This window comes from Mastigoproctus giganteus, chromosome 10, assembly GCF_048544385.1.
Source record: "Mastigoproctus giganteus isolate SK-2022 chromosome 10, ASM4854438v1, whole genome shotgun sequence".
Classification (NCBI taxonomy): Eukaryota; Metazoa; Arthropoda; class Arachnida; order Uropygi; family Thelyphonidae; genus Mastigoproctus; species Mastigoproctus giganteus.
In genome coordinates, this window is record NC_143584.1 from 211,858,725 (window position 1) to 211,885,216 (window position 26,492).

The following is a 26,492-nucleotide window of genomic DNA, read 5'->3' on the forward strand; positions in this document are numbered from 1 at the left end:
GCGTGAAAAAATGAGTTTGATGGTCGAAGTGTGGTGTGGGTTTTGTCGTGATCAGATTATTGGTCTGCCTTTTTTTTTTTTTTTTTTTGTCTGAAGCCAATGGAACAATCTATTTTGACTTTTTAGAGAACCATGTGTTTACATAATTGGAAGAATATCAGCCAAATTTTTTATTTTTTTCAACAAGATGGTGTCCTGTCATTGGTATTCTACTGTTTATAACACACTTGAAAGTATTTTCCCAAATCACTGGATTTTAGCCATGGTTTATTGACCAAATGGTCACTAACACTGCTTTTTTTTTGTAATAAAGACAAGTATAAATGTCTTATTATGTGACTTCAATCTGGGTAGCACAGTGGCATTGTCACTGTGCTGGGAAAAGGCCCCGGGTTCGAATCCCATCAATGATGCGAGGAACTTCAATGGGCTTTTTTTTTACCCGTGGCTGAGTTAATCAGTCTTAGGAGTAGATAGCAAGGTTTTCTCTGCTGGAAACTCAGTTTTTCATCCAGCAAAACAGGCAAATCCACCACAGAACATGCAATTTGTGGACATGATACACAATGCACGACAGATGAATTTAAATATTCAGGTAGCCTAATATAATAGTTTTTTTATTTTTTGTAATAGTACCACGGATAAGGTTAGGCAGGCCAATGATGAGTATGAGAAAGCACCTGAGAACAAAGAATGGGGATGAGTTTATCATGTGTGAATACAAAGAAAACTAATTGGATCAGAACATTGTCTGGGAAAGTTAAATAACCCAGCTGTTGTTGCCAATGAATTGAATAGGTACTTTGCATTGGTCTTTACTGACAAAAAACCCTTTATGCTGAGCCATCTGAAATTAGTGATTTTGAAATTACATTCGACTGTTTATTAGAAAATATTTCGAGCCTAAAGGCAAGGCAGGCTCCTGCAGTTGATAACATTACCCAGTGGTTTTGAGGGAGGGTGTATCGGACCCTTAAGATTAATTATGAGGATATCTTTGGACTCAGGAGACATTTCTTTAGATTGGAGAAGTGTGAACATATTGCTAATACATAAAGGCAATTCCAAGTGAAGTCTGTAACTATAGACCAGTTAGTGTGACTTCAGTGGTAGGGAAAATCTTAGAAGCAATAATCAAGAGTGCAACCCAGGGACATTGATAAAAATAGCATTCTCAAGAACACACAAAATGGTTTTGTTAAGGGAAAATCATGTTTAACTAGCTTAGTAGGCTATTTTAACAGTTACTTATGAGCTGGATTTAGGGAACAGTTTTGACAGTTTATTTGGATTTTAGCAAAGCATTTGACTCAGTCCCTCACAAGAGGTTACTGTATAAGATGGAACAGATTTCTATTTCCAGGTAGATTCTAAGATGGATTGCAGGGTGGCTGTCGAGCAGAAGATTGTGATTAATGGATATTCTTCAGATTGGTTGTAAGGTCAGAAGTACGGCCCCCAAAGATTGGTTCTTGGACCACTGCTATTTCTCATTTTCATTAACGACGTCAACAAAGGGATAAGGGGCATGATGTCAAAATTTGCAGACAATGTAAAGATTGGGAGAGACATTAATGATCAGTGCCAAGCAGCCCTCTTTCAGGATGACTCGAACAGCCTTCAATAATGGTTGTAAAGGGGGTAGCTATGTTTTAATGCAGCAAAATGAGTTTTTATACTTTGGGAATAAAAACTCCAAAATAACATACACTTGGTAGGGTCAAATTAAAACAGTAGAGGAAGAAAAAAACAGGTCTGGAAGTTATGATATGGGCTGACAAAGTTTTCTGAGCAATGTAAACAGTGGCCAGGAAGGCTCATGGTGTTCTATCAATGATTTATGAAACAATATCCTTTAGAAATAAAGAAGTCATAATTCCACTGTACAAGGCAATTGTAAGACTGCATTTGGAATACTGAGTTAAAGTACAGAGACCCCATCTGAAGAAGGACAGAGCTTCTTGAAAGAGTCCAAAGAAGAGCAACCCACATGGTAAAATCAGCAAAAAGGAGACCATATGAGGGAAGACTTTGATTAGCAGGCACCTTAGAGAGGACCTGATTGAGGTTTGAGTCCGAGAGGAGTTAGTAAAAGATGGAATCAATGAATGAAGGCAGAATTTGTACTGTTATAAAGAATTCTAGAACTAGGGATCATAAATTCAAATTACAGGAGAAAAGGTTTAGATTAGATTGTAGGAAATTTTCCTTTAGCCAGCAAGTTGCCTTTGCAGGTATTTGAGGCTGACAGTTTGAAGAAATTCAAATGTCAACTGGATAGTAGTATCTGCACGAGGAGGGAAGCACATTAATTTAATTTGTATATTCTTATATACTTTTTTATACCTTTTTTTTTGGCTGGTGCAGCAAAGCCTGTGGCCTCCTTGCACTATATATAGGTAATACTGATAATGATTTTATTTCTCGCAGGAGTTACATTAAGGATAAGGTATTCACAACAGTTCCTACACTGTTAATGCTAAGACAGCTATAATTAAGGCACTACAATTTCACCTGAAATGCTAAGCAATATATGACAGAAGCTGCAGCCAGATTTCACATCTTTAGAGCTAGAAGATGGGCACACATTCAAGTTTATTGATGCACATATACCTTTGAGTTATTTATAATTGTGAAAACTGCTAATGTAAATATGCATCTGTTCAAAAGTTATGGACTTTTCCAAAGATTATTTTTCAAAGGCCCTCTATTTTGCTATATTAAATAGACGGGACTTGCAATGTCTTAAATAGCTTTTCAAAAATAATATACATATAGAAATTAAATATTTTATTAATATCTAATAAAAACACATTACAACTGAGAATTAAGATGTTCCCATTTTGATTGACAAATATTCAGTATTAGCTACATAAATGTGGGTCATGAAACTGCAAAAAATACAAACATATTGCACAAACTAACAATCTCCAACTAAATGTCAAGCTAACATGTTTTCCAGTAACAAAAAAAACAAAAAAACAAATGACAACTCTACACAATGGCACAAAGCACAGCTCTTAAATTCTGCATATTATATATTCTGGGCAATACAAATATGAAAACTTCATCCATTTACTATACTACTACACCTTATAAAGAAGTATAAACAGTACCTTATGAAATTGTTTAACACTTTTTCCCATAAAAATTACATAATATGCCCATTTTATCCTAAAAAGGGATACACTTTTTGAAATAGTGGCACAAAATAGAGATCCTTCACCATCTTAATATATATATATAGATGAAAGGTAGCTACGAATGGGCTCAAATTTGAGCTGTCGGTCCTTATGAACCATATTAGGCACATGAGCAGTATTCAGCAGATTGGCAAGATCTTTAATTTTTGAGTTAGATAAAAAAAAAAAAAAAATTAGTTTTTTTTTATGTTTACATGAAGTCTAGTGATAATTTTTTTTTTTTTTTTTTTTTAAATTATGGATTTGCATACCAAGTCATTAAATATCCTTTCTGCAAGAGAGAATTTTGTCTTATAGGTGGAATGCATGGTTATGTCAGCCCTCATTTATTTGAAACTTTGGAAGGATAAAATATTCCTTAAATTGAAGAAAAATGAATAAGCAGCATTACCCTCATATTGAAACAGTTGAGAAAATCAACAAAGAGCAGTTGGCTTCAAGTCTTTATCAATTGCTTGAAGTTCATCCGTTCCCACGGCCTAGGGTTAGGTGAAACCCCTTGGGTTGCGGTTAACGGCTCACTTTTTTGTATTATAATTTTCATTTTTACTACTGTCACAGTTTCTCTCTTTTTTTTTTTGTTTGTTGATAATAGAATTAAACTAATAGTTGTAAGAATAACGTAACACTTTCTCAATGCCTATTTTCATTACTAGATTTGCTATGTGAACATATTCGATTTCACAAACATTAGCTTTTTTCACGTAGTCTGAATAACTTGCTTAATATAAGGAAGGAAAAATTGGTAAAATAAAAATATAGGAAATTATAAGCAAAAAAAGATATTTAGCAATTTTTAAACTTTTGTCTTAACTCAGGGGTGTCTGACCTGCAACACCGCCTGTGGCCCACAGTCATGTAAGCAGCAATGTGTTGTGTGTCTCCAAGTTTAAAACTAGCATCACAAAATAGTTTTGTGTTGACTTTTAAAAATACCTTTGGTTATATTTTGTTTCTGTAGTGCTTTCTTTCATGTGATATTCCATATATCTTCATCAGTTTCAACAATATTATCATAACTATATAATAAGAATGTTAGTGTCTTAAACTATTGGATTTTTCTTTTTATTAAATAAAAAAAATTAAACTGTAAATATAAAACATCGATAATAAAAATTCTATTTATAAAAATGTACAATTAGTGGTAAATAACTGTTCTTACAGCTTATAAGAACCCATGCTGCACATGACCATCAGCAGTTTAGGTTTTAGCCCCGAACCAAAAAAAAAAATATATACCAGTAGGTGAACTACAAGCAGTGATGAGTAGGGCAAACCTCACAAATTTTATTAGCCTTTCTATGGCATCTTACTGCTTGGCCCCATTTAAGGGATATCTTATCCTCACTCACCAAGTTTAAAATAAATTTGAAATGACATGATTGAGCACTCCCCTTTTTAGGTGTATTTGGAACTAGCATTATGGGAAAACATCTTTCAAAATATAATCCTAACCTCTAGGCTAATTACACATTTGAAGAAAACCTGATAAAATGAGCTAATATAAAACCATCAAAGCACAGGTTTTCTGCAAATATGTACAAAACATACAGATATTGATCTTAACATTAGATGGTGGTATGTGAAAAATGGAGCAAGCACTCTTCAAGTATCATCTGAGCATTAGAACTAAATAGTGCATACAGGAACCTTCTGTTTTCAGAAGGTTCAATCAGAGTCCCATAACCAATATTAGATTTAGGTAGTTTAGGGGCTTGGTATAAAAATTTAATTTTAAAATCTAAAAGTTTGACTTTTCAAAATAACTGCATCAATTTGGAGGCAGAGGGATTACTGCAACCTTGTGGTTCTAGAGCAACTGCACTCCAATAAATCCACTCCTGACCATTATGTATACTGTGATTCTGGCATACGATACTATGAACTCTTCACCCAATATGTTATTTCCAACCTTCACGGTGGAAGCATATTGGCTCACTGCTTTTTATGCACAATGCACAAACACTAGTTTTTATGCAGGATGGAGCACCACTACATACTGTTCATAAAGTGACACAACTGCTTCATGACATGTTTCCAAGAGACTACATAACTTCCCGTCTGTTCCAATTATTTGGCTACCTCTTTCAACCAACCGCAAATCATGCAATTTTTGGTTGTAGAATTATTGAAAAACAGTGTATCAGGACAATACTGAAACTCTGGAAGATATAAAAGACAACACTGCTCAGATTACAAACCTGAGGGGACAAATTCAAATTGAGGAAAGAAAGACAGTTATAGATGTGTGGAAATTTGCCTTTAGCCACCAGGTAGTTGATTGCTGGAACAAGCTTCCATCTGTCGTTGTGGAAGTTGATAGCTTAAATAAATTCAAGGAGGAAATGGACAAATGTTTAGAGGGAATGCATGTATGAAATGGGTTTTTTTTTTTTTTATGGCTGATGCTATACAAGCTTGCATCACATGCCTCGACTACTACTACTACTACATAAATCACATAGGGAATATTCCAAAGGAAAAGTATGTACTATCAACAATTGACAACTTGATTCAATGAATTTAGCACATTTTTGACATCAATGACCATCAACACTGGATAGCAAGACTAAAATTAAGCTTGAGAAAGCTACCATTTGCAATCTGAATAAGTGTTCTGCACAGCAGTTCACTCCTATGCAATGCATGGTAACACCCCCCAATGCAGAACTAAGTATTTTTTCATGTCATCCATTTTCACATTGTCAGACTGCATTGTGAGTCTCTCCTAAATTTCAGCTTTGTGCAATTAGTTTTCGTCTTCAGAGTGATGCAGTTTAATTATAACCATGTTATATATTTTCTTAGAATTGATGATTTGTAAAAGGAACTGCAAAATCTTCAAATGGCATGCAGCAGGGACAAATCTAGGTTTTTTGGGCCTTGCCTTAGCTTATACAATTTTTGGGGTCCTCTTTAAGAAAAAGAATACAAAGAAAATTTGTATTCTTTTTCTTAAAGTTGGTGGCCACTCCGACACGAAAAGTCGGAGTGGAAAGAGATAGTGGAAAAGAGACAGCATTCTTAACTGATTGTGGTTAAAATATCTTACTTTTGCAAAAACATATGACCATGTGAACACATTGCTAGGGCCCCTCCCAGGGCCTTGGAAGGGACCCGTGCAAGTGAGGGGCCCTGAAGCTTAAGCTTCATAGTAAATCTGTGTCTGGATGGCAGTGTTACATTATTACAAGATGCCATTGATAAACTAAATATCTGAAATCAGAGCCAGCACTATAAGTCCCAACCTCTGTCAACCAACCAGGCAAAAGGTATTATCAGGAAGTGTCAGTACCAGGCAGAGGCAGTCCCAGGTAGGTAGGGGCTAAAAGAGCTTAAGCCACCCCCCCCCACGATCATGATAAAAATCTTGATTTCTGTAATGCTGTTTTAGCCTCATCTCTTTTGTAAAATCCCGGGATTACTCTAGTGCTAGGAGACTAAAAATAATGTCCTGATAAATCAGTGGCCAGGCCCCAGGCAACTGCCCTGTTTGAAATACTGCAACAACAGCAGTAATTGTCTTCCATAATAAAGAATTCCATGAAACACTTCTGCAATCTGAATTAAATGGATAAGGATGGACAGATTATGTTTGAGTATTATTCAAAATACTTCACTATTTCCCCTCCATGTATTACAAATTCTTTACTTACTGATTTTATAGAGTATTTACCTAAAATATTCTGCTTATAAGTTATCAGGCAATGAATCATTTTTGCCCAAATTCTTTAATTTTTAATGGAGACTAAGAAAATAAGGGATAGGGATCTCTTGCTGAAACTCAGTTGGGAGTGGTTGAATAGTAGTTTTAGAGTGCAAAAGAGCTTTAAAAAAATAGGAGTCAATATAACCCCCAGATATCTGTCAGTGAATTCATATTCAATTAATTTAAATTCATTCATTAAAGTAACTTGCATGCACAAAGCAAAATAAGAGCTCTTTATGAAAAGGATTGGGACCAAACTTAAAACCCCATTAGTTTCAAGACATGCCACCATCAAATTTTAAAACTTGAAAATGAAGCCTTTTCATAGGTAATCATAAAACAAAATACACTGTTGAACACTATTAACAACACTTAATAAGCAGTTAACTACTCCCTATAATTATCTGGATTTTCAGCCAAGTTACTAATAAAACAAAAAAAAAAAATCTATAGAGCATAGCAGTATTCCACAGACTACCAAAAATTAAAATCTGCTATAAAAGTGAGCACTAATTTAATAAATTTAACATAACATATTTAGGATAAAATTGTTAATGTGCAATTCTCTTTTGCCCACCATGGAAGGAGGTAATACAGTCATCCAAACTGTACGGTTATTTTATGTATGTGTTAAATTATGTAGCATGCTTTTGCATCAAATTATTTCTTCCATTAATTATGTCCTTCAGCTTCTACACATCAGAAAATTGGTACTTTCATATCATTAAAGCAACGACAACTACACAAATAAGCTCTTGCCAAATTAATACTAATGAGTAAAAATATCATGCATATTGGATTGCACTCACTGCTGGTGAGTTAAAAAATGGGTATTTGTAATTGGTCTTGAATAGCTAACAGTAAATTCAGTCCAGCATTAAGTCAGCCATATGTTCTACAAAGTGAGAAAGATGCAGGTTAAAATCCTGCCATAAAACTTTAAAAATGATTTTTTCCCATGCAAGTACCGAGTTAATTGGGCTCAGACTGCATCAAAATTTAGGTATTCCCCCTCACAAAAACAGGCAAACCAACCTAAGAGGCATAATTTATTAACAGATACACATGCAATTCCAAGATGGATTCCAATAAACACAGAGTGATAACAGTCGATAACATATAGCACATCCTCCCAACTACTCATATGTGCATTAAAAGTTAATTTAGAAGTTTATTTCATGCAGTGGTCACATTTGACTCCTTACTTTTAGTTATTTTCCTTCAATTTCACTCTGGAGTAATGCCCAATACTTTCTACAGATTTTTTTTTTCTCCGACAGTTTCTCTATTAAAAATCTAAATGTCTCTGAGAAGATGAAAGTGTGCTAAACAGGTGGCAATAACTGGTATATAATTTCATGTAAAACTCTTTTAATCAACTATTAATCAGTTACATTTTAAAGCTATTATTCAGAAATGACTTGTGCAACAGTGAAAGATTTTCTACATAGTAGTATGGTTTATCACAGTCTTACTCCAGTTACAGGTACTCTGCACAGTTTTTTTTTTTTGGCAGTTATAGTTTTTCAAACAATGACAGACTAACAATTTTTTTTTTCTCTCTAGTCTTCACATTTTCAAAAAACAGCTCCACACACATCAACAAATACAGCAAAACCTCCAACAAGCTAGAATAAGGATCATATACTAAGTTCATTCTAAAAGATTCACAACATCCAGTCAAGCTTTTCTTAACCGAGCTTTAAAATAAGCATTACAAACTGGAAAGATGCCGTTAACATTGTCCCATTTCTGGTAACTTTATCTTATAGTAACCATCTAATTTGTAAACATTCAAAACACCACTTAGAAGTCGAAAAAACTATATAATCTCTTTATTAAAGGGATTTATGTGTACTTTTGTTTATTAAAAATATGTTTTGAAATTTAGCCTTTTATGGAATTTAATGATAATTTATTTTTGGTTCATTAAAAAAAAAAACTGAGCTCTAATGCTGCATTACTGCCACAACACTGCTCAGTGGGAAAACAGAATTATCATATTATGCAGGAGTTGCTTGAGTATCTACATAAAAATTAAAGAATTATGGTACTTAAGACTTATGGGGAAATAAGTGGTGGCAGAGGCTTGGAGTATATTATTTTAATTAATAAAATGATCCTCCTCAAAGCCAACGAAATCCTGGAAGGAAACCCCAACAATATTAATAAGACAACTATAAAACTGGTAAACCATGGATTTCGTGATCTAGCTCTTCCTACTTGAACTTCATTTACTATTAAGACAACTATATTGCATCAATACAAAGATAGCACATATGCCATACTTGGATAAATAATATACACACATAGATTAAAATGTGTTACCAGATTGATTAAAATTTTATGACAGTGGTAAATTAATATTTTTTGTTTTGATAACATACAAACAAACAAAAAAAAAAAAAAAAAAATCACTAAATTAGTTTGTGGTTGCTCTTTCATAACTAACATATTAAACGTTTCTTATTTTACAAAACTATTTCAACAATAGTGATTACTTTTCCTCAGCATTTCCCAACCCGGTGGCTCATGAACCCCTAGGGGTTCACGAAAGTGTTCCAGGTAGTTTGCACTAAAAATTCTGTAATGGCGTCTGTTTAGATTTATATAGGTATATTTTTGTAAACTACAAGATAGTTTAATATTAATTAATGTGATTCAGTTTAAAATTTATATTTAGTTGTGGATTGGGTCACGTGACCTTACATAGCGAGCATACATGACAATTAAATTTTTGATTTTCAAAGGCCATTGAAAATAAGTATAGGTACTTATTTTTATATTATTACACAATATTGCTTATAAAAACTTAGTGCTGGAAATATTTTATAATAAAAATTCAGTACTACTATACGATTTCAGAGAATATAGGCTTAGTGGTTCGCAATAAAAATATGTTGAAAGGGGTTCGAGTGTCAAAAAAAAAAAAAAGGTTGAGAACTGCTGTTTTTCCTAACAGGAAAAATTAATCTAAGATAGAACTTCGGTGAACAAACCCTACGGCAGTGGTTCCCAACTGATGCGCAGCAACCTTTTTCAAGCATGCTACGAGATTAGGAAAAATTTCATTGATTTCGGTGGCAATCAACATTTGTGTGCCATTAATATTTCTCTGTTAACTTTAAAAAATAGTGTGACCCAGTGACAAAAGATTGGGAACCACTACCCTACAAGTTATTTTAATCCCAAAAAAATGCAGTTAGCTCAGTCACACTATTTTGAAAAAAAAAAAAAAAAAAAAATTCTTTGAATTAAAAGAAGTTGAAATAGTCTGCCCTAAATAGCAAATGTTGGTACACCATTTATATGATAGTAATTAAAGTTTAACACAACCTTGGCTTAATCTAATCAATTTTTTTTTTTTTTCCCCCCAAAACAGCTCCAATTCCATTTGGTTTAATGCATGAAAGTATAGAACTAAAAACCTGCTTCCTCCACAAAAGTGCACCTTTTTATTGTGAATTGCTATAAAAATCAATACATATAAAGTCAGGAGCTCTGACGAGGAGCTTTTGAATCTCCATCTTCATGCTGACTATGGTTGAAAACATAGGAAATTCCTTTTTTCATTGAATGTTGGAAATTACCTAGGATAGAGGAACTAATCTAACACAGGTTATAAAATAGGTTACTTGAAGATATATTTTTGCTTATACCATGAAATGGCTAATGATTCAAAAGACCTTAATTTTAGATCAGAATGTGTAATTAAAATTTTGGCTTTATTAATTTATTTTCACACTATGGTTCAAGAGAAGACCAAGATTGTCACAAAGCTTAAAAACACACAGTTGAAAAATTTTACATGGCTAAACTCATTTTTTGTTTGTATATTGCTATCAAAATAATATACAATCAAACTTCTCCAAAAGAAAGTGCCTAAATCTATACAAAAATTGTTTTAGAAAAACTGCTAAATTTTCTGAACACTTTAGGACAATTAGTACTATGGTATAGATGCAATCAGTTTTGTTTATTAGCTTACTAGAAAACCAAATTTGCACACATGCAAACAAACCATGGCCAGCTCTAAACATATCCCCAAATAGCAATGTTAAGAACTCTGAACACAAAATAATAATTTCAACAATGAACATGAAAACTATAATTAAATGACAGGCAAGTCATTTCAAAGTGGGCAGCGAGTGAACATCGGAAAAGATCTGCTCAGAAAAAAACCGCCTATCTTACCGAAAAACTAAACCTGTTACCTGCGTAGAAAAATGTCCTTATCCTAAGAAAATATAAAATATTTACGCCTCTGATGGGAGCCCCTTGAGATAAAGTATATCAGAGCAGGTTTTTTATTTTTTCAATATATAATTTAAACAAAATTTATGAAAGTCTTCAGTAATTGTTTCTGATCAAATATCACCATTAACTGTTATTTATTTATTTTTTTATTGAAGTTTGGCCATAAAAATAAAGCATTTTCCGAAGCCTATTCATGAATATTAATTATCTCAATTTAAAAAACAAGAATTTTTGAAATTTAACAGGAAGGCATATGGGCAAAAAATTATACCCGTCTGCCTTCCCCACCTCTGGGGGTGCATCCCTAAATGAAATCAGACCTTTTATACATACTCAGTATATAAACAAGTTTTAAATGTCTATCATTATCGATGGGATGAAGAAAGCTCTGGTGTGCACATAGCAAGAAAGCAGGTGGCTGAGAGATCATCTCTTGCTTAAAAACTTTGCCAAACTGATTACCAGTTTCAAACCTATGTGACCTACTGAACAAAGCAACAGCACCATCTGTGCTATACTGTACTTTCATACCAGAGAACAAAGTTCCTAGCCAAACTTTGTTAAAGTGATGTATAATTTCAATCATATGAAAGTAAAATTAAAGTAAAGTAATTTTCTTCAAAATCAGTGATTCACCATAAAATTTCATTATAGGCGGTTAACTATATTAGTTATATCAATGTCACAATTTAAGCAGGCTCAGTAGCAGGTTTTAATGGAAAGTTCACACTTTTAAGTATATATACACACATGCTACCTCTGCATTTGTTATTGGGTAGTATGCAGTATGCTTTCTGAGGGATCAATAATAACAAAAAGGTTAGTGCAATTGCATCATGTTTTTTCATAAGTGAAATCTTTACATAGGTTGAGGCTATAGCTCTACCAAACTCTTTCAGGACAAATAATTAAACATGAGTCAGAAGAGGCTAGACCTTGATATCCAAGGTTTAACATAAAATTACAAAAAACTGCCAATAACCAAAAACAATTACACACTAAACAAGAAGAAAAAAAAAAAAAAAAAAAAAATTCCAAATTTCTGTACGCACAGATAGGAAGGAAATCTGACTCCAGCCACTTAACTTCAGATAACACAGAGGTTAAACTGAGACAGCATAATTGTATTGGACCACAACACATACATTCTGAAAAACTATAGCATTATATATTCAACAATACAAAGTCTGTATAGTATATAATATGTATAGATTTTGTACGGCTATTCAAAATCTGAAAATACTGTGCAATTTAGCAGAGATGCTTTATTTCAATAAAATTGTAAAATACCTACAACGTATACAGACCATCTTGGTGGAATTATTAAAATAATAAGCATAATAGATAATTATTTTAATAACAAGAAATTAATTAATATATGAATCACATTTTTAAAAAAGGAAACTAAAATATGCAAATTGGAAAGCATCAAAGTAATTAAACTAAACCCACAGTGTTAGAAGATTTAATTTTTTGGTCAAAGATTTATTTATTGTAATAATGACATTTGGGTACACAATTCAAATTCAAAAAATTAAAAGAACATTTTATAGAAAACAACTAGATCGACACCAATTATTCTGGCTGTTGGAAGTTTGTGCATGAAGCACTTGAAGGAATTCAGGTACACATCTGCTTTAAAGCTATCAAGTAATGCTCAGATTTTTGGTAAGGTAATGAGATCCTTTTTGAAGGAAGGATAAAAAACACAAGTTAAGGCCTTGGCACTAACATCAAAGGGTATGTTAGGATTTAATAGTTTTTGGTAGTATGTCAGATTATCTGTTAAATAATCTTAGTTTATTTTAAAATGAGCTAATACAAAGAGATTTATGTGATGCCCAAGTACATCTTAGTCTCTGGGAGTTTACGGGTAAAAATACTTCACAATAATAGCTCAGTGCCACATGGTTTACAATATCTTAGCAACTGCTTTAACTCTAAAGGATTTCTTTGTTTGTATAACAACTGCAGGTCATGTGACTAGTTCATTTGACTTGCTTAAAAGGCAGAAGAAAATTTAAGTTTATTAGGGAATTTTCTCTCTTTCATAATGTATTTTTCCACAAAAGCAAATAAATGTATGCAATATTTTTCATTCACACTTTGGTTTGGACTTATTTGGCTTGACTTTAGTAAGAACATTGCCTGTAGCACCAAGAACACCTGTACCAACATTCCATGTTGTTGAAGCTGCCCATTTTACTCCACCTACTCCAATGCCAACTGCTCCAGCACCAACATTATAGATTCCTGAAGATAATCGCCACATTAGTCCGGCTTGGGAAGGCTGACCTAACCATAAAAGGTAGGAGGAAAAAAAAAAAAAAAAAAAGCAAGCTTGATATCTTAATATTAAAATTATCTGCACTAATAAAGAAGAGCAAAATAAGTTTTGAAATCCAGGATTTCCTTTCTCATACACTTCCACTCTGTATTTTTCTAAATGGAATATATGCAATGTTGCTTATGCAAGTTAATAAGCTCAGAATATTTAATTAGCCAACTAAGAGATGGGGGGGGGGACAAATATATCGCATGTTTTTTTTAATGTCTCAGGTAAAATGCATATTCTGCAGTAACAGACCTTATCTGTCACTCCATCTGAGAAAATAATGTTCCAAGCTGATACTACAAAAAAGAAGACTAATATGTACAACGTGGTAAAAATTCAGTGGTAGGAAGACCTGGCCCACTTTATACAGCAAACACAAATAAGTACCATGATTAGTGGATATTGAAAGGGACACGACTAGTGTTGGCGACCTGTGAATGACCCACCTCCATAATTTAGCTGGAATGCTAATTAAAAATATAAAAAAAAAACCCTTAAAATAAATTTTAAATGTAAAAAAAAAAAAAAAAAAAAAAAAAAATTTAAAAAGCACTATTCTTAAAGTTCTAACAATACCCTCCAAGAAAGGAAATTATGCAAAAATTTAACAAAGAAGCATTCCATGCATATTCTGCTTAATAAATTTAAAACCTCCATGCTACATACATTAATTTTTTTAATAAAAAAAAAGTTAATTAATGTATTAGCTTCTTTAATAAAAAAAAGTTAATTAACGTATGCAGTGTTACATTTCATGCATGTTAGCAAATAGTAATAATCACGTTTTTAAAAAAGAAAAAACCCAATGACTTTTTATGCATGACATGAGAAATTTCATGATGATAAAATCTACCAAATTGCCCAGATTCCAGCATGCAGCAACAAAATATCCAGTACTTCAGCTACAACATACAATAGATAGCCTATATACAGGATATACAGCCTATATACAGGATATACAGCCTATGTGATAAATAATAAAAAATAATAATAAATAAAAAAAATTTCAGATGATTTCTACTGTCAGATTTGAAATCTCCCTAAAGGGTTGGTTACAAAGAGATTAATTCTCAAACCTTCCCTCTTCTCATCACATAACATGGCTCATTAAATATAAAGTCCTTGTGCAGTTTTAAATTTTCATAACTTCCGTTCTATACATGATAAAATCAATCTGTAAAAAACATTAGAAATGTAATTTAGTGTAGTTTAGCATGTACTAAGAGTGATTCATTTATTTTATTGTAGTTTAGCAAAAATTTTATTATTATTTATTTATTTATTTTTTTTTTTGCAGAATTAGGACTTTTTTTTTTTTTAAGGAGCATTAGCAACTAAGGCCATATTGCTCCGGGATATGCGGTGGTCATTCCTTGACCTTTCCGCATCCTCCGTATTTGGTGGTGACGGGCTCGAACCCCGGTCTAATCAAGAAGCGTGTGCTACGCATTGCTGCTCCTTCCCACCTGGCTACGGAGGCGCCTAGAATTAGGACTGACCAGGCTCAATAGAGGAGAAAGTAAATTGTATGCTGCGGTTGGCCAAGTCTGTAATCACAGTAAAAAAAAAAAAAAAAAAAAAAAAAGATTTAGAGACCATTACAACAAAAATGCACCACACAGGAATTCCATAACTAACTGGATGAAAAAGTTTAAAGAAACAGGTTCCATCAATACAATCCATCATCAATGAGATGGAATGTATAAATGTATGTAAAACTGTAATAAATTCTTTCATTTACCTTTTTACAGATTGATTTTATCATGTATAGAACAGAAGTTATGAAAATTAACTGCACAAGGACTTCATGACCCTGTATAAAATCCATCCACTAAGGGCCTAGTTATTATATGTGGATGAATGGACAAAGAAATAATTGTTGGATGCCTATTGGCCCAAAATTAAGGAAACTGGTGATGGACTGAAAGTTTTCTAAACGAGGCAAATATAAAATTTTATCAATTAAAAGTTGAGTTATTACATGCAAATGGAGCATACAGAGAGGTTACAGCTTACAGAGCAACTTCATTATGGTAAACCTCAATCTGCCTCTTATAGATTGGAAATTCTAGAATGGCAATATACTGTGGGGGAGATAGACCTGCATGACTGCTAATTATTTCAATATTTCAGAGAGAATACAAGGGGCTCTAGTATTATAAATATCCAAGCTGTATCAAAAATTTCACAATAGAGAACCAATAGCAATTAGTAACTACAATGTTATAAATAAAATGAACAGTATCTGAAGAGATTTCTATGTCAAAGGAAAAGGTGTGGAACTCTACTTAAAGACTACTGAGATATTCCTCTAACTAGATAGAGCAAATTATATTCTGTTGAATACAAGCTCATTACGGGATGTATTTAAGATTCATCATGGAAGCCAAAAATGCATTTGTTCCATTTCAGTAGCAAGAGAGATTAAAGGTTTAAATAAGCAAAATAGAAAAGAATTAAGATAGTTACAGTTAAGTGTATATACACTGAGTGATCACTGAATTATGACCCCCCCCCTATGAAAACTGAATGCGCTCCGCTGATCACATGAGGTACGAGAGTGCGCAGTTAGTCGACTTAAGTAGCATAGATAAGGTGTCATTAGTTCAGTAGGTAGTAAAATTCCAAGCGTGACAGGTAAACGGAAGGATTTATCAGACTTTGATAAAGAACCTCATCGAGCTCCCAGATTGTGGGCGCTCTATGATCTAATGCCTCAATTTCCCAAATGGTTGAACTGGCAGGGTGTTCGAGAGCCACCGTTGTTAAAGTGTACCAAGACTGGCATCAAAGTGGTCAAACAACAACCCAACGGCAAAACTGCAAAGGTCAGCGAAAGGTTGATGTTAGAGGTGAGTGCCAGGTCCAATGACTCATACAGGCAAACAGGCACAGCACTGTTCAAGAGTTGACTACCCAATATAACATGGTCTAACCCAGAGCAATATCTGGCATGACTATGCATCGCATGCATGGGCTATACCAGCAGACAACCCTACGGCATCCTCTCCTAACCAAGGTTCATCAGCGTAAAAGACTTTCCTGGTGCAAAGAGCATGCAAGTTGGACGTTAGAAGACTGGAAGAAGGTGTGCTGGTCGGATGAGGCACATTATTTACTCCACACCGTGGATGGTCGTGTACGGATTTGGCATCAACAACACGAGGCTCTTCATCCATCATGCATGGTATCAAAAGCAGGCCGGTGGAGGCAGTTGTATGGTGTGGGACATGTTTCACTGGTAAGAACTTGGACCCCTGGTGCATGTGGAACAACGTATCACTGGTCTCTGCTATCGTCAACTGCTTGCTGACTGTTTACACCCCGCTATGTTACACTTTTTCCCAAATAACGATGGCATCTTTCGAGATGACAACGCGCCGAGCCATCAGGCACTTGTGCAGGAATGGTTTGAGGAACACAGTTCTGACTTCCACCATATCAATTAGCCTCCGAACACCCCCATTTTTATCAATCACACAGAACACTTGAGGGACACTATGGAAAGGCATATCAAGTGTCTGGATACACCAATCACCTCCATACCTGCATTTCTGACTGCAATACACACAGCTTAGTTGGCCATACCTCCTGAATGCTTCCGACATCTTGTTGAATCAATGCCACATCAGATAGCTGCTGTACTGAGGGCAAAAGGAGGACCTAAGAAGCATTAGGTAAGTGATCATAATTCAGTGATCACTCAGTGTACAACAAAACTGCTGGAATGAGTACAGTGAAAGGCAACGAGATTGGCAAGTGGAACAAAAAGGTTGGTGTCACCAAGAAAGGCTTAAGTTCTGAAAACTGCAGCTTCTGGAGACTAGGCATCTGCGAGGTGATCTAATTGAGGAGTATAAGGCCCTGAATGGATTGAGCAAACTCAATGCTAATGGGATTCTTCCTCAGATTACTCACCTGAGGGGGCATAAATTCAAATTGAGGAAAGACAATTGTAAAATATATGTGGAGAAATTCACCTTTAGCCAGCAGGTGGTTGATAGTGGGAACTTCCATGTGTTACAGTGGAGGTCAGCAACTTAAATAAGCTCAAGGCAAAACTAGACAAACACTTGGGAGTGAATGAATTGGTGAAATGGGAAGGGCATGTTTTTTTTTTTTTTTTGGCTGATGCTATATAAGTTGCTTTCTTGCATAATATGCCATACTAATGCTAAACTACTGATGGGGAAAATAGGCAAAATCTGAATATGAGAAATCACTAGAAGAGAGTGAAAAATTCTTTTCATATGTAAATATGGGAAAGAAAAAAAAAAGAAAGAGAGCAAATCAGATAGGGTCTTAATTGATCAACATGGAAAAGTCATAGAAAGCCAGGAAGCAGTAGCAGACAAGTTGAACAGGTACTTCGCAACAATCTTTACAGTTGAAATACTATTTGAACCACAAGGGCACAAAGGTTTTCCGACTGGTGTAAATTAAGGAATATGGCAATCTTTTAGAAGTCTCAATGGGAAAAACTATTGAAGCTGAGAAAAGATAAGGCTTCAGGAGTGGATGATACATATCTTGTACTAAAAAAGGCTGCATGCGAGTGCAATGGTGGTGTTAAATCACAGACTTCGGGGTGATTCCCCACACTGTAAAAGTGCAAGTGTCTCCCAACTCCACAAAGGCAATGGGAAAGACATAAGTAATTACAGATCAGGGAGTCTGACTTCAATGGTGGGAATGATAATGGAGTCTGTGGTTAAAGATATGATATAGTACCATCTTGATAGCAATGCTGTCCTTAATGGATCACAGCAAGGCTTTGTGAATGTAAAATCTTGACTGACCAACCTAGTTAATTATTATGATAAAGTCCTAAAACAATTAGTGCAAGAAACAACTTTTATATTATTTACATTGACTTCAGTAAAACTTTTCATACAGTTCCCCACGAGAGGCTATTATATAAAATAGAGCAAATTAGATTATAATCGAAGCTCTATATAACAACCCTCCAGGGGAATGGGAAACTGTCATTATATTGAAAGGGCACTACATCGATTGTTCATAAAATATCATTAGGTTAATGAGAAATTGGCCGGGCCCAACCACATAAGACATTGTGTGGGACGTTAAAGAGGTTTGCTATAAAGAGCTGCGACTATTAGTAAAATTCTTCACTGGATTAAGGACTCAATAGAAGATAGTAGCCATAAATGGACATTACCTGAGGTTGACTAGTGTAGTCCCCCAGTGATTAATATTGAGGCCACTTCTGTTTCTCATCTTCCTTAACGCAAGTGATCAGAATGTGCAGAGGAAGTTGTCAAGGTTTGCTGATGATATTCATTTTGAAACTATTTTGCTCCAAAATGACTTAGATCAGTTGCACAGATGATCTGAAAAATGGCAAGTTTAATGCTTCTAAATGCAAGTTTTTGCATCTGAGGAACAGAATTCCGAGTTAATCCAGAGAGAAGAGTTAAGTTATTTACAATAAAAAGTGAAGGTTATAATTCAGTCACAAATAATTTTCTATGCAGTGTAAATAAGTGGCTAGGAGGGCACATGGTGTCCTGTCTATGATATATAGCAGGAGTGGCCAACTTAATTTGTGATGCAATCTACTTTTTTCCTTCAAAATGTGCTGCGATCTACCATCTCAAAAATTTCATTGCACAGGGTGCACAAATCGAGCGATGACTGTATATATGTAAAATTCGTCATGATCAACCAAAATTAAATCCGCGACCGACTGGTAGATCGTGATCGACTCGTTGGCCACCCCTGATATATAGGATCTTCAGAAGCAGAGAAAAAAAAAAAAGTCCCTCTATACAAGAGTAATACAAGACCACATTTAGAATATCATATTCAGGTCTGGAGGCCACACTTGGAATTTTTCCTCTCAACTTATTTAAAAGAAGGGCAGACCAGATTGGTAATGGATGCTAATCAATTGCCATATGAATGGCTTAGAAAGTGCACACTGAAAAGCTTAGCAACTAGATATCTAAGGGGGAGCTTAGACATCTAGCTGCTAAGAACTAAAGGTCCCAAAGAGAATTGGTAAAACAAACAAGGGAGGTATAATTTCTGCGACATCCATTTAGGTCTTGAAGAGTATCGTTTAGCATGTATACAGGGTGATTCACTACCAGTGCGACAAACTTGCAGGAAGTGTAGGGGGCACAAAGACAAATCAGAATCACATAGCATTGCAGGGTCCGAAATGCCTTTGTCGTGCGGTAGAGGACGTTGAACGGGAGGTCGCGTGAACAGGGATCCCGCTGGAAGTCAGCATTTGCGAACAGTTTCTGTTGAAGAAACCAAGTAGCAAAAGTCCTCCGGAATGGATAATCTGCAGGCTCCAATGATTGGACGCGTTAAAGATGGTATGAACTCATTTGGTACATTGACAGCATCCTCCATATAGTGGATTGGGAAATACCCAATCGTTGGCCTATCGCTCGAGTATTCTTACTCGGATTGCCTTCTGCAATACGTAGGACATTCTCCTCATTGTCCGCTCTCTATTCATGGTACCTCTCGTGAAACAACCAGTCTCATGTAACCTTCTGTGCACACATGCGAAAATCGTATGATGAGGAGCACGCCTGTGTAGGAAACGGTTCCTGGTACAAGCGCGGAGAGCGGCGCACCAGTTACAGTCCGCAGCTCCATATGCAAGGTGCATGTCGGCCAGTTCAACGTTTGAATACTTATCCATCCTACTGCCTCGGGAACCGGTTCGCAAATGCTGATTTCCAGCGGGATCGCTGTTCATGCAACTTCCCGTTCAACGTCCTCTACCGCATAACGAAGGCATTTTGGACCCTGCAATGCAATTCCGATTCGTCTTTGTGCCCCCTACACCTCCTGCAAGTTTGTCGCACTGGTAGTGAATCACCCTGTATAAGGCCTAGTAGCTTCTATGATTACTTCCCATTTAGTATTTTCAGTTGGAACATCATCACTTGGCTCCAATGAATAGATTTAAAAACTGTCCGAAATTACCTTCAAGAAAGCAAAACCTTTTTTTGCTTTCTTATTGTTTTCAAGAAAGCAAAACCCTCCCTTTTCCTTCCTTTTGGCAGTAGTTTTTTCTTTAAGTAGCTCCCACATCAATACACCATGATCTCTGCCACATATTGGTTCCTTTATCTGGAGATTCCTAATGCACAATGGGTCACTGCTGATAATCATATCAAGCATATTGCTTTCTCTCGTTGCTTCTCTACATGCTGGTGTAGATTGGCATATTCCATTTCACATCTAATAAATCCAAAAAAAGTTTTGTTACTGTGTGGGTAACCAACCCACAAGTTCTAGTCAATATTTGTTGTTTACAGAAATAATTGTACTGACAGTAAATCACAGTGAACATTATCCAAGCTATGCCAACAACCCAAGAAATTCTGAACCCATCACATGCAACAAGCCTTTCCCAGACTGTTAATTCAATTAAAGTAATCTCATGTCACCTACCTTAAGCAGGTTTGCCTGAAAAATCAAATCTTTCCAAATCTAACCCCCACCCGATGATTTTTCTCATCACAGCCTGCCTCATCTGTGATTTGACCGACAACTCTTAACTGCCAGCTTATAGCTTATTCAGATTTGGGTATAATGTTTTACCCTCATACTGATTCTATTCTCAGATTGAAAAGCTTTCTTCTTGTACTACTTGCCTCAGATGGATGGTGTTGCAATAATAAGGAGGTATATTAGGATATCAATACCACCACTTTTATAAGGTGCCACAATATAGGCATCAGCAGCCCCTACGACAAAGCCTATTTTGGCAAAATGAAAATTAAGGCTCTGACCACATCAGATATCAGACCGTGGCAGCTTCCATTAGTATTCAGTGGATCCCCCAGCTCATAAAACTCAGCAACTCCTCATAATGGAAAAGCTCTTCATCGGATAAATCTTGTCACCCTCAAAATATGGACCACTTGTTAATGGCAGATTTCACCATCCAGGTTGTATACAATCTTAACACCGGAAAGCACTATTCCCCTGTATAAACCTCACAGATTGGCTTATTCCATATCAAATACTATACATTGTGGAAAACCTTGACATGAACTTCATCTCTAACTGCAACTATAATAGCAAGAATATAGTAAAAACTGGACCTACTAGTCCTCATTTTTAGGATCATTTTTATTAATGTTGACTAGCTTCAAGCAAAGTTGCTAAGGGGTCTTATTTAATAATTTCCAGAACTCCAAATAACGTCTAAAGGAGCAGATTCTGTAATGCTTCTTACAAAAAAAAAAAAAAAAGCATAATACCCAATGGCTATTACTAGAGGCATAACTAGAATTTTTGGCACTAATGGCCAAATATCTGAAATGAAACTTTGATTTTCACTAATTTTTTTAAAGTTATTTAATAACAAATTGTTCAAGTTGGACATAGCTGTGAGTAAATTGGGTTTGCCCTGAACTAATTTAATTATTAAATGTTGTTTTAATAATAATACTTAAATTATTTGTATCATAATTAGGTCACAAGAAAGTCAGACATTTGCTGCATCACTGGGTGGATACAAAACTTTCTACAATTCACTCTATACATCCACCTCAGTTTGAATTTATGCCTCCTGCAAGCATAGTCAATATGCAAAATTTTTGCCTTCACTCATTTTAATATACCCATTCTGGATCTTATAAACTTCAGTAATATCTTCTCTAAGGTATCAACTTTACCAAGTTGTTCTTTAGGCTGACATATATGAAGTCTCATCTGACAAGATGAGACTTCATGGATGAGAAAATGTACAAGATGCTTTTCACAAAGGCCTAAGAATCTATTAGAATAAGAAGGATCCTAAGAATAATTTGAGTGAAATAAGACTGACTTGTCACTCTATACAGAAAATTTTGAAAACAGAACTTAAGAGGAAATCATTCTACATGGAGGAGCTTTATTCAAAAAAGACTGTAACTGAAGGATAAACTTCACCAAAATCAAACTCAGATGGCTATACAGGGTAGGTGAAACCTTAAAGATATTCACTGCTACCTATGATCACTGTTCTATAAACTGCACGAAAAAGACCATGGTTCCAGTCTTGTCTACAGGGTGGGGAAACTTTTACGGACAGTTTTCACACAGTGACTGAATTAGTCAACACCATTTAGGATTTCCACCAACAATCTTTTTTATAACCAAAAACTAGGTTTTTCAACTTTTCATCCAACTAGACAAAAATCACTTGACATTTATATATGACAGGAAGCAGCAAATATGTTAAAGAATATTTAGTTGCGTGAAGCCATTTTCATGCTTGAGACCTCATTAAAAAGCCATAACAGACATTACTAAGGATCCACATGTAGCAGTGAAGAAAACCCAAATGATCCCAAAGTGACTGTAGCATGCAGAGGGAAAAACTACAAATTCTGGCGTCCCCTCTCCCATGAGATTTCTGAACTCCCAGCCCTCACAGGTGGCAGAGTAGCCATAATCACAGTCCTTCCACACTGGGTGGAAAAAGGCCAGAGTTCAAATTCACCAACGATGAGATTAATTTTCGTGGGCTTTATCCAGAAAATGGCCGAGTTAGTCAGTCTTGCATGGTCTTTATCCCAGAAACACTAGCTTTCCCTCCAGCAAACCAACTAAAGAATACATACAATTAGAGACACAATATTCCAATGCCTCACATCCTTAGTTACTTTGATGCTTGGCACACAGCTAAACTGAACATCCTCCATATGATTTTTAACTACCATACCAACGGTCATATCCCTCCACAGTGGCAGACCTGGCAATATCATTTCACCACGAATAACAAGTGGGATGACGTACAACAGAACTTTCAACCCACATTTCAGTACCCTATAATGGAGAGAGCACATGATGTGCAGAACTTCCAACTGTAAGGTTTCAATACCCTATAATGGAGCAGGCACATGAAGTGTGGAACTTCAATGTGTTATAATGGAGCAAACTGTAATTATCTGTACAGTATGTAAATAGTGGTGGGGTGCCAGGAAAGCTGGTTGGGACTGCCTAGTTGTTGTTATTGTATTTTAAGAGCATCGGCAACTAAGGCCATGTTGCTATGTGTATATTGTCTGTAAATTGGGTGTGTTCCAAGATGGTTTTCCGTCTGGCAACCAGAAAATCAGAGTTTCCGGGAGAAAAAAAACCACACTACTCTCACCTGAGACCAATTTTAACAAATGATCTTATAATTATGATTTCTAAAAAAAGCCCCATAAAAATTCCTCATGTCAGCAATGGGATTTGAACTTGGGTCTTTTCCACCCGGTGTGGGGAGGATGGCAGTCCTACCAACGATGTGACCGCCTAGTACAATAAAAAAATAATAATACCTTTTTAAAACGAGTTTCATTTGTGATGACATTACTAGTGATGGTAACCAACTCTACAGCACTAAAATGGCAGACTGTAACCTACTTGATAAGCATAAATTCATTGAGTAGTGTATGTATACACATGCACTTTCAAGCTTATTAACCTTCACCCACTTGCACAGTCAATTGTAACAAGGATACTTGAATGGCATCTATTTAACCCAGTTTTGTTTATAATTATAAAAAATTAATTGAGCTTTTTCATGGCATTTAAAACAGTGTTGTATTAATTATGATTTGTTAAGCCCAATTATAAAATACTGAATGAAAACATAAGAGAAACAATAATAATAAAGAGTTTTGTCATAATTTTTTTTTTAGAATTTAAAGTCAATGAACTCCCATATTGAAACCATATTAAAACTCGATGCTCATGTAGTCTGGCAGATGCAATGTGAACAACTGTATTTTTTGTCAGCTGTTCACATTTAGCTGGTGAAATCAAAGCATTACATTGTGGAAGCATTACATTGCGGTAAGATTAGACACCCATTCTTGGATCTTATAGATGCCACATGGGAATGAGAGTTGCCTAGAAGAAAAGTAGATGCTTTTGTTTAGCTGGTTTCTGTTAAAACACCAAACAAAACTTGTCTTGTAATTCATAGCATATTGAAATGAAAACAGAAAGTACTGTATAACCAGTTAGGGTACACAGGAGGAATTGATTTTATTTCCAAATTTCAAAAATAATAATAATAAAAAAAAAACAAAAAAAACAGCATCTAACAGATATCATGATAGCAGATGAAAATTAAATTAACTCTCCATTGATCATATCCCTAAATGGGGTGCATCCCATCACATCCATAAGACTTTTTTCAGGCAGGTGGAGGGGGGGGGTGAATTATGGCTAATGGATGAGAAGTGCATGTATAGGAAATCAAAATGAAAAAAAAAAAAAAAAATACTGTATAACCATTTTAAAAATATCAATGAGGAATGATATATACAAGGACTAAATTCTATTTCTAAAATTAAAAAAGTTAGAGAAAAATTTTAACAAGTGATATAAGATGGCAAGTGAGGGTTAATACACTCAACAGGTTTGACCTGCCAGACCAGTCTGATGACAGGCCAAACCTGTTGAGTGCAATGATTTTACTGTGTGTTGGAAGCTCACTTTTACACACACACACAAGCACCTGGATTAAAAGTATTGATTTCAATCCAATAAAAAGAGACAAACAATAAATATGTAAATAGTTAAAGTTTAATTTAAACTAATCTAGAAAATTAACTTCACTGGGTTGAGGACCTACTTGGAGAATCATTCTTTTTAGTATCTTCTTGTTTCTCAACTTTGGCTTGCTCTTCACTAGTATCTCCCTGAGGATTGAAAAAAAAAAAAAAAAAAAAAAAAATGAAAATTTTTGTTTTTAAAAATTCGACAGCTAAATAATGTAAAAGAACAAAATAACTGATCAAATATTGCTAAATTAAATCAGCTGTCGATTTTGTTCTCCGTTTCAAATAATGATGCTAGTGCTAGTAACACTAATTTGAAATTGTTTTAATTAAAAAAGACGTGTATAATGCCTCTAACAAGCACTAGTTTAAAATAACCCTTCACACAAGTCTAATTTAAAAAAATTAATTTAAGTAACGTAACAAAATTTGGGCCAGAGACATGGCAAGTCCTTTCGAAATTAAGTCCCAGACAACTGTCTTTATTTGTCTAGACTTAAATTCGTCCTGCAACCGATAATATAATCGAAAAAAAAAATAATAATAATAACAAATAAATAAAAATACAATTTTTTTATAATAAATAATTTTTTGTTATATTTTCCCCCCCACACACACTTTTCCCCTACAGTTAATGCTACTAATCAATCAAACTTTTGTTATAATCACCATAACAGATCGATTCTCACAATACAAATTACCGGTAAGCTAAGAATTATAAAAAAAAATTTTTTTAGATAAAGTTTTCTTCTAATCTACTTATATAAAAAAAAAAAAATAATAAATAAGGGCCTACAACTACGTTAGCCAGCTACAAAGATGCTAAAGCCTTTATGAATATTTAATTATTGCAAAACCAATGCCTTAATCAAAATGGAGTGCAATATCACAAATAATGAGTATGTGCACACAATCTGCTTATATTTTGCAAAATACGCATCAATTATTATTATTTTCTTTTTTTTGTAAAGAATATGGAATAACACTGCCTTATTTTCTCATTAATTACATTAACAAAATTGCTTCAGTTTCATGCCTTACAGTCAAGTGACCTATGACAGCCTCGAAGATTTGAAATCATCTAACTCACTTTTCTCAAGCAAGACACCACGGGTTGGTAGATCTTCGCCATGCCACGGGGGTAAACTAGTTACGAGCACAGCAGCTGTCTTGACGTGGCCTAGATAATGCCTGACCTTTCAAAGGTAATTTCCAGTGTCAAAATGAGGACAAGTTTCTCCTGCTTCTTTATCTAAATATACTTTCATGGGTACCACCGAATGACACCAAAACTGCATTTAAACCGCACCAATTCGACTTAAATCTACATCGTTCGCGAACAACTCAAAACAACCTCGCTAGCGTCCGCCGAATCCGTAAATATGTACACGTTGACGTCGGATAATGACGCCGAAGAGCGACGGAGTTCACTGTGCTAGGTCGCTAAAGCG

At 35.0% G+C, this 26,492-nt stretch overlaps 1 protein-coding gene across 1 annotated transcript; it reads right to left on the reverse strand.

Annotated features, from left to right (window-relative positions):
• Positions 1 to 12,705: 12,705 nt before the first annotated feature.
• Positions 12,706 to 26,426, reverse strand: LOC150079855 (uncharacterized). Its single transcript, XM_090383397.1, has 3 exons — positions 26,132 to 26,426; positions 25,116 to 25,182; positions 12,706 to 13,464 (listed from the first exon to the last, which is right to left on the reverse strand). Exons 1-3 carry the CDS (start codon positions 26,171 to 26,173, stop codon positions 13,265 to 13,267), a joined length of 309 nt encoding a protein of 102 aa, XP_090239523.1. The 5' UTR covers positions 26,174 to 26,426; the 3' UTR covers positions 12,706 to 13,264.
• Positions 26,427 to 26,492: the final 66 nt, after the last annotated feature.

Coding starts and splice junctions, on each gene's coding strand:
- LOC150079855 (XM_090383397.1), bottom strand. CDS start 26,173: ATGGCGAAGATCTACCAACCCGTGGTGTCTTGCTTGAGAAAA. Junction 25,183..26,131: donor TGGTGTCTTGCTTGAGAAAA/GTGAGTTAGATG, acceptor TTCAATCCTCAG/GGAGATACTAGTGAAGAGCA. Junction 13,465..25,115: donor TAAAAAGAATGATTCTCCAA/GTAGGTCCTCAA, acceptor TTTTATGGTTAG/GTCAGCCTTCCCAAGCCGGA.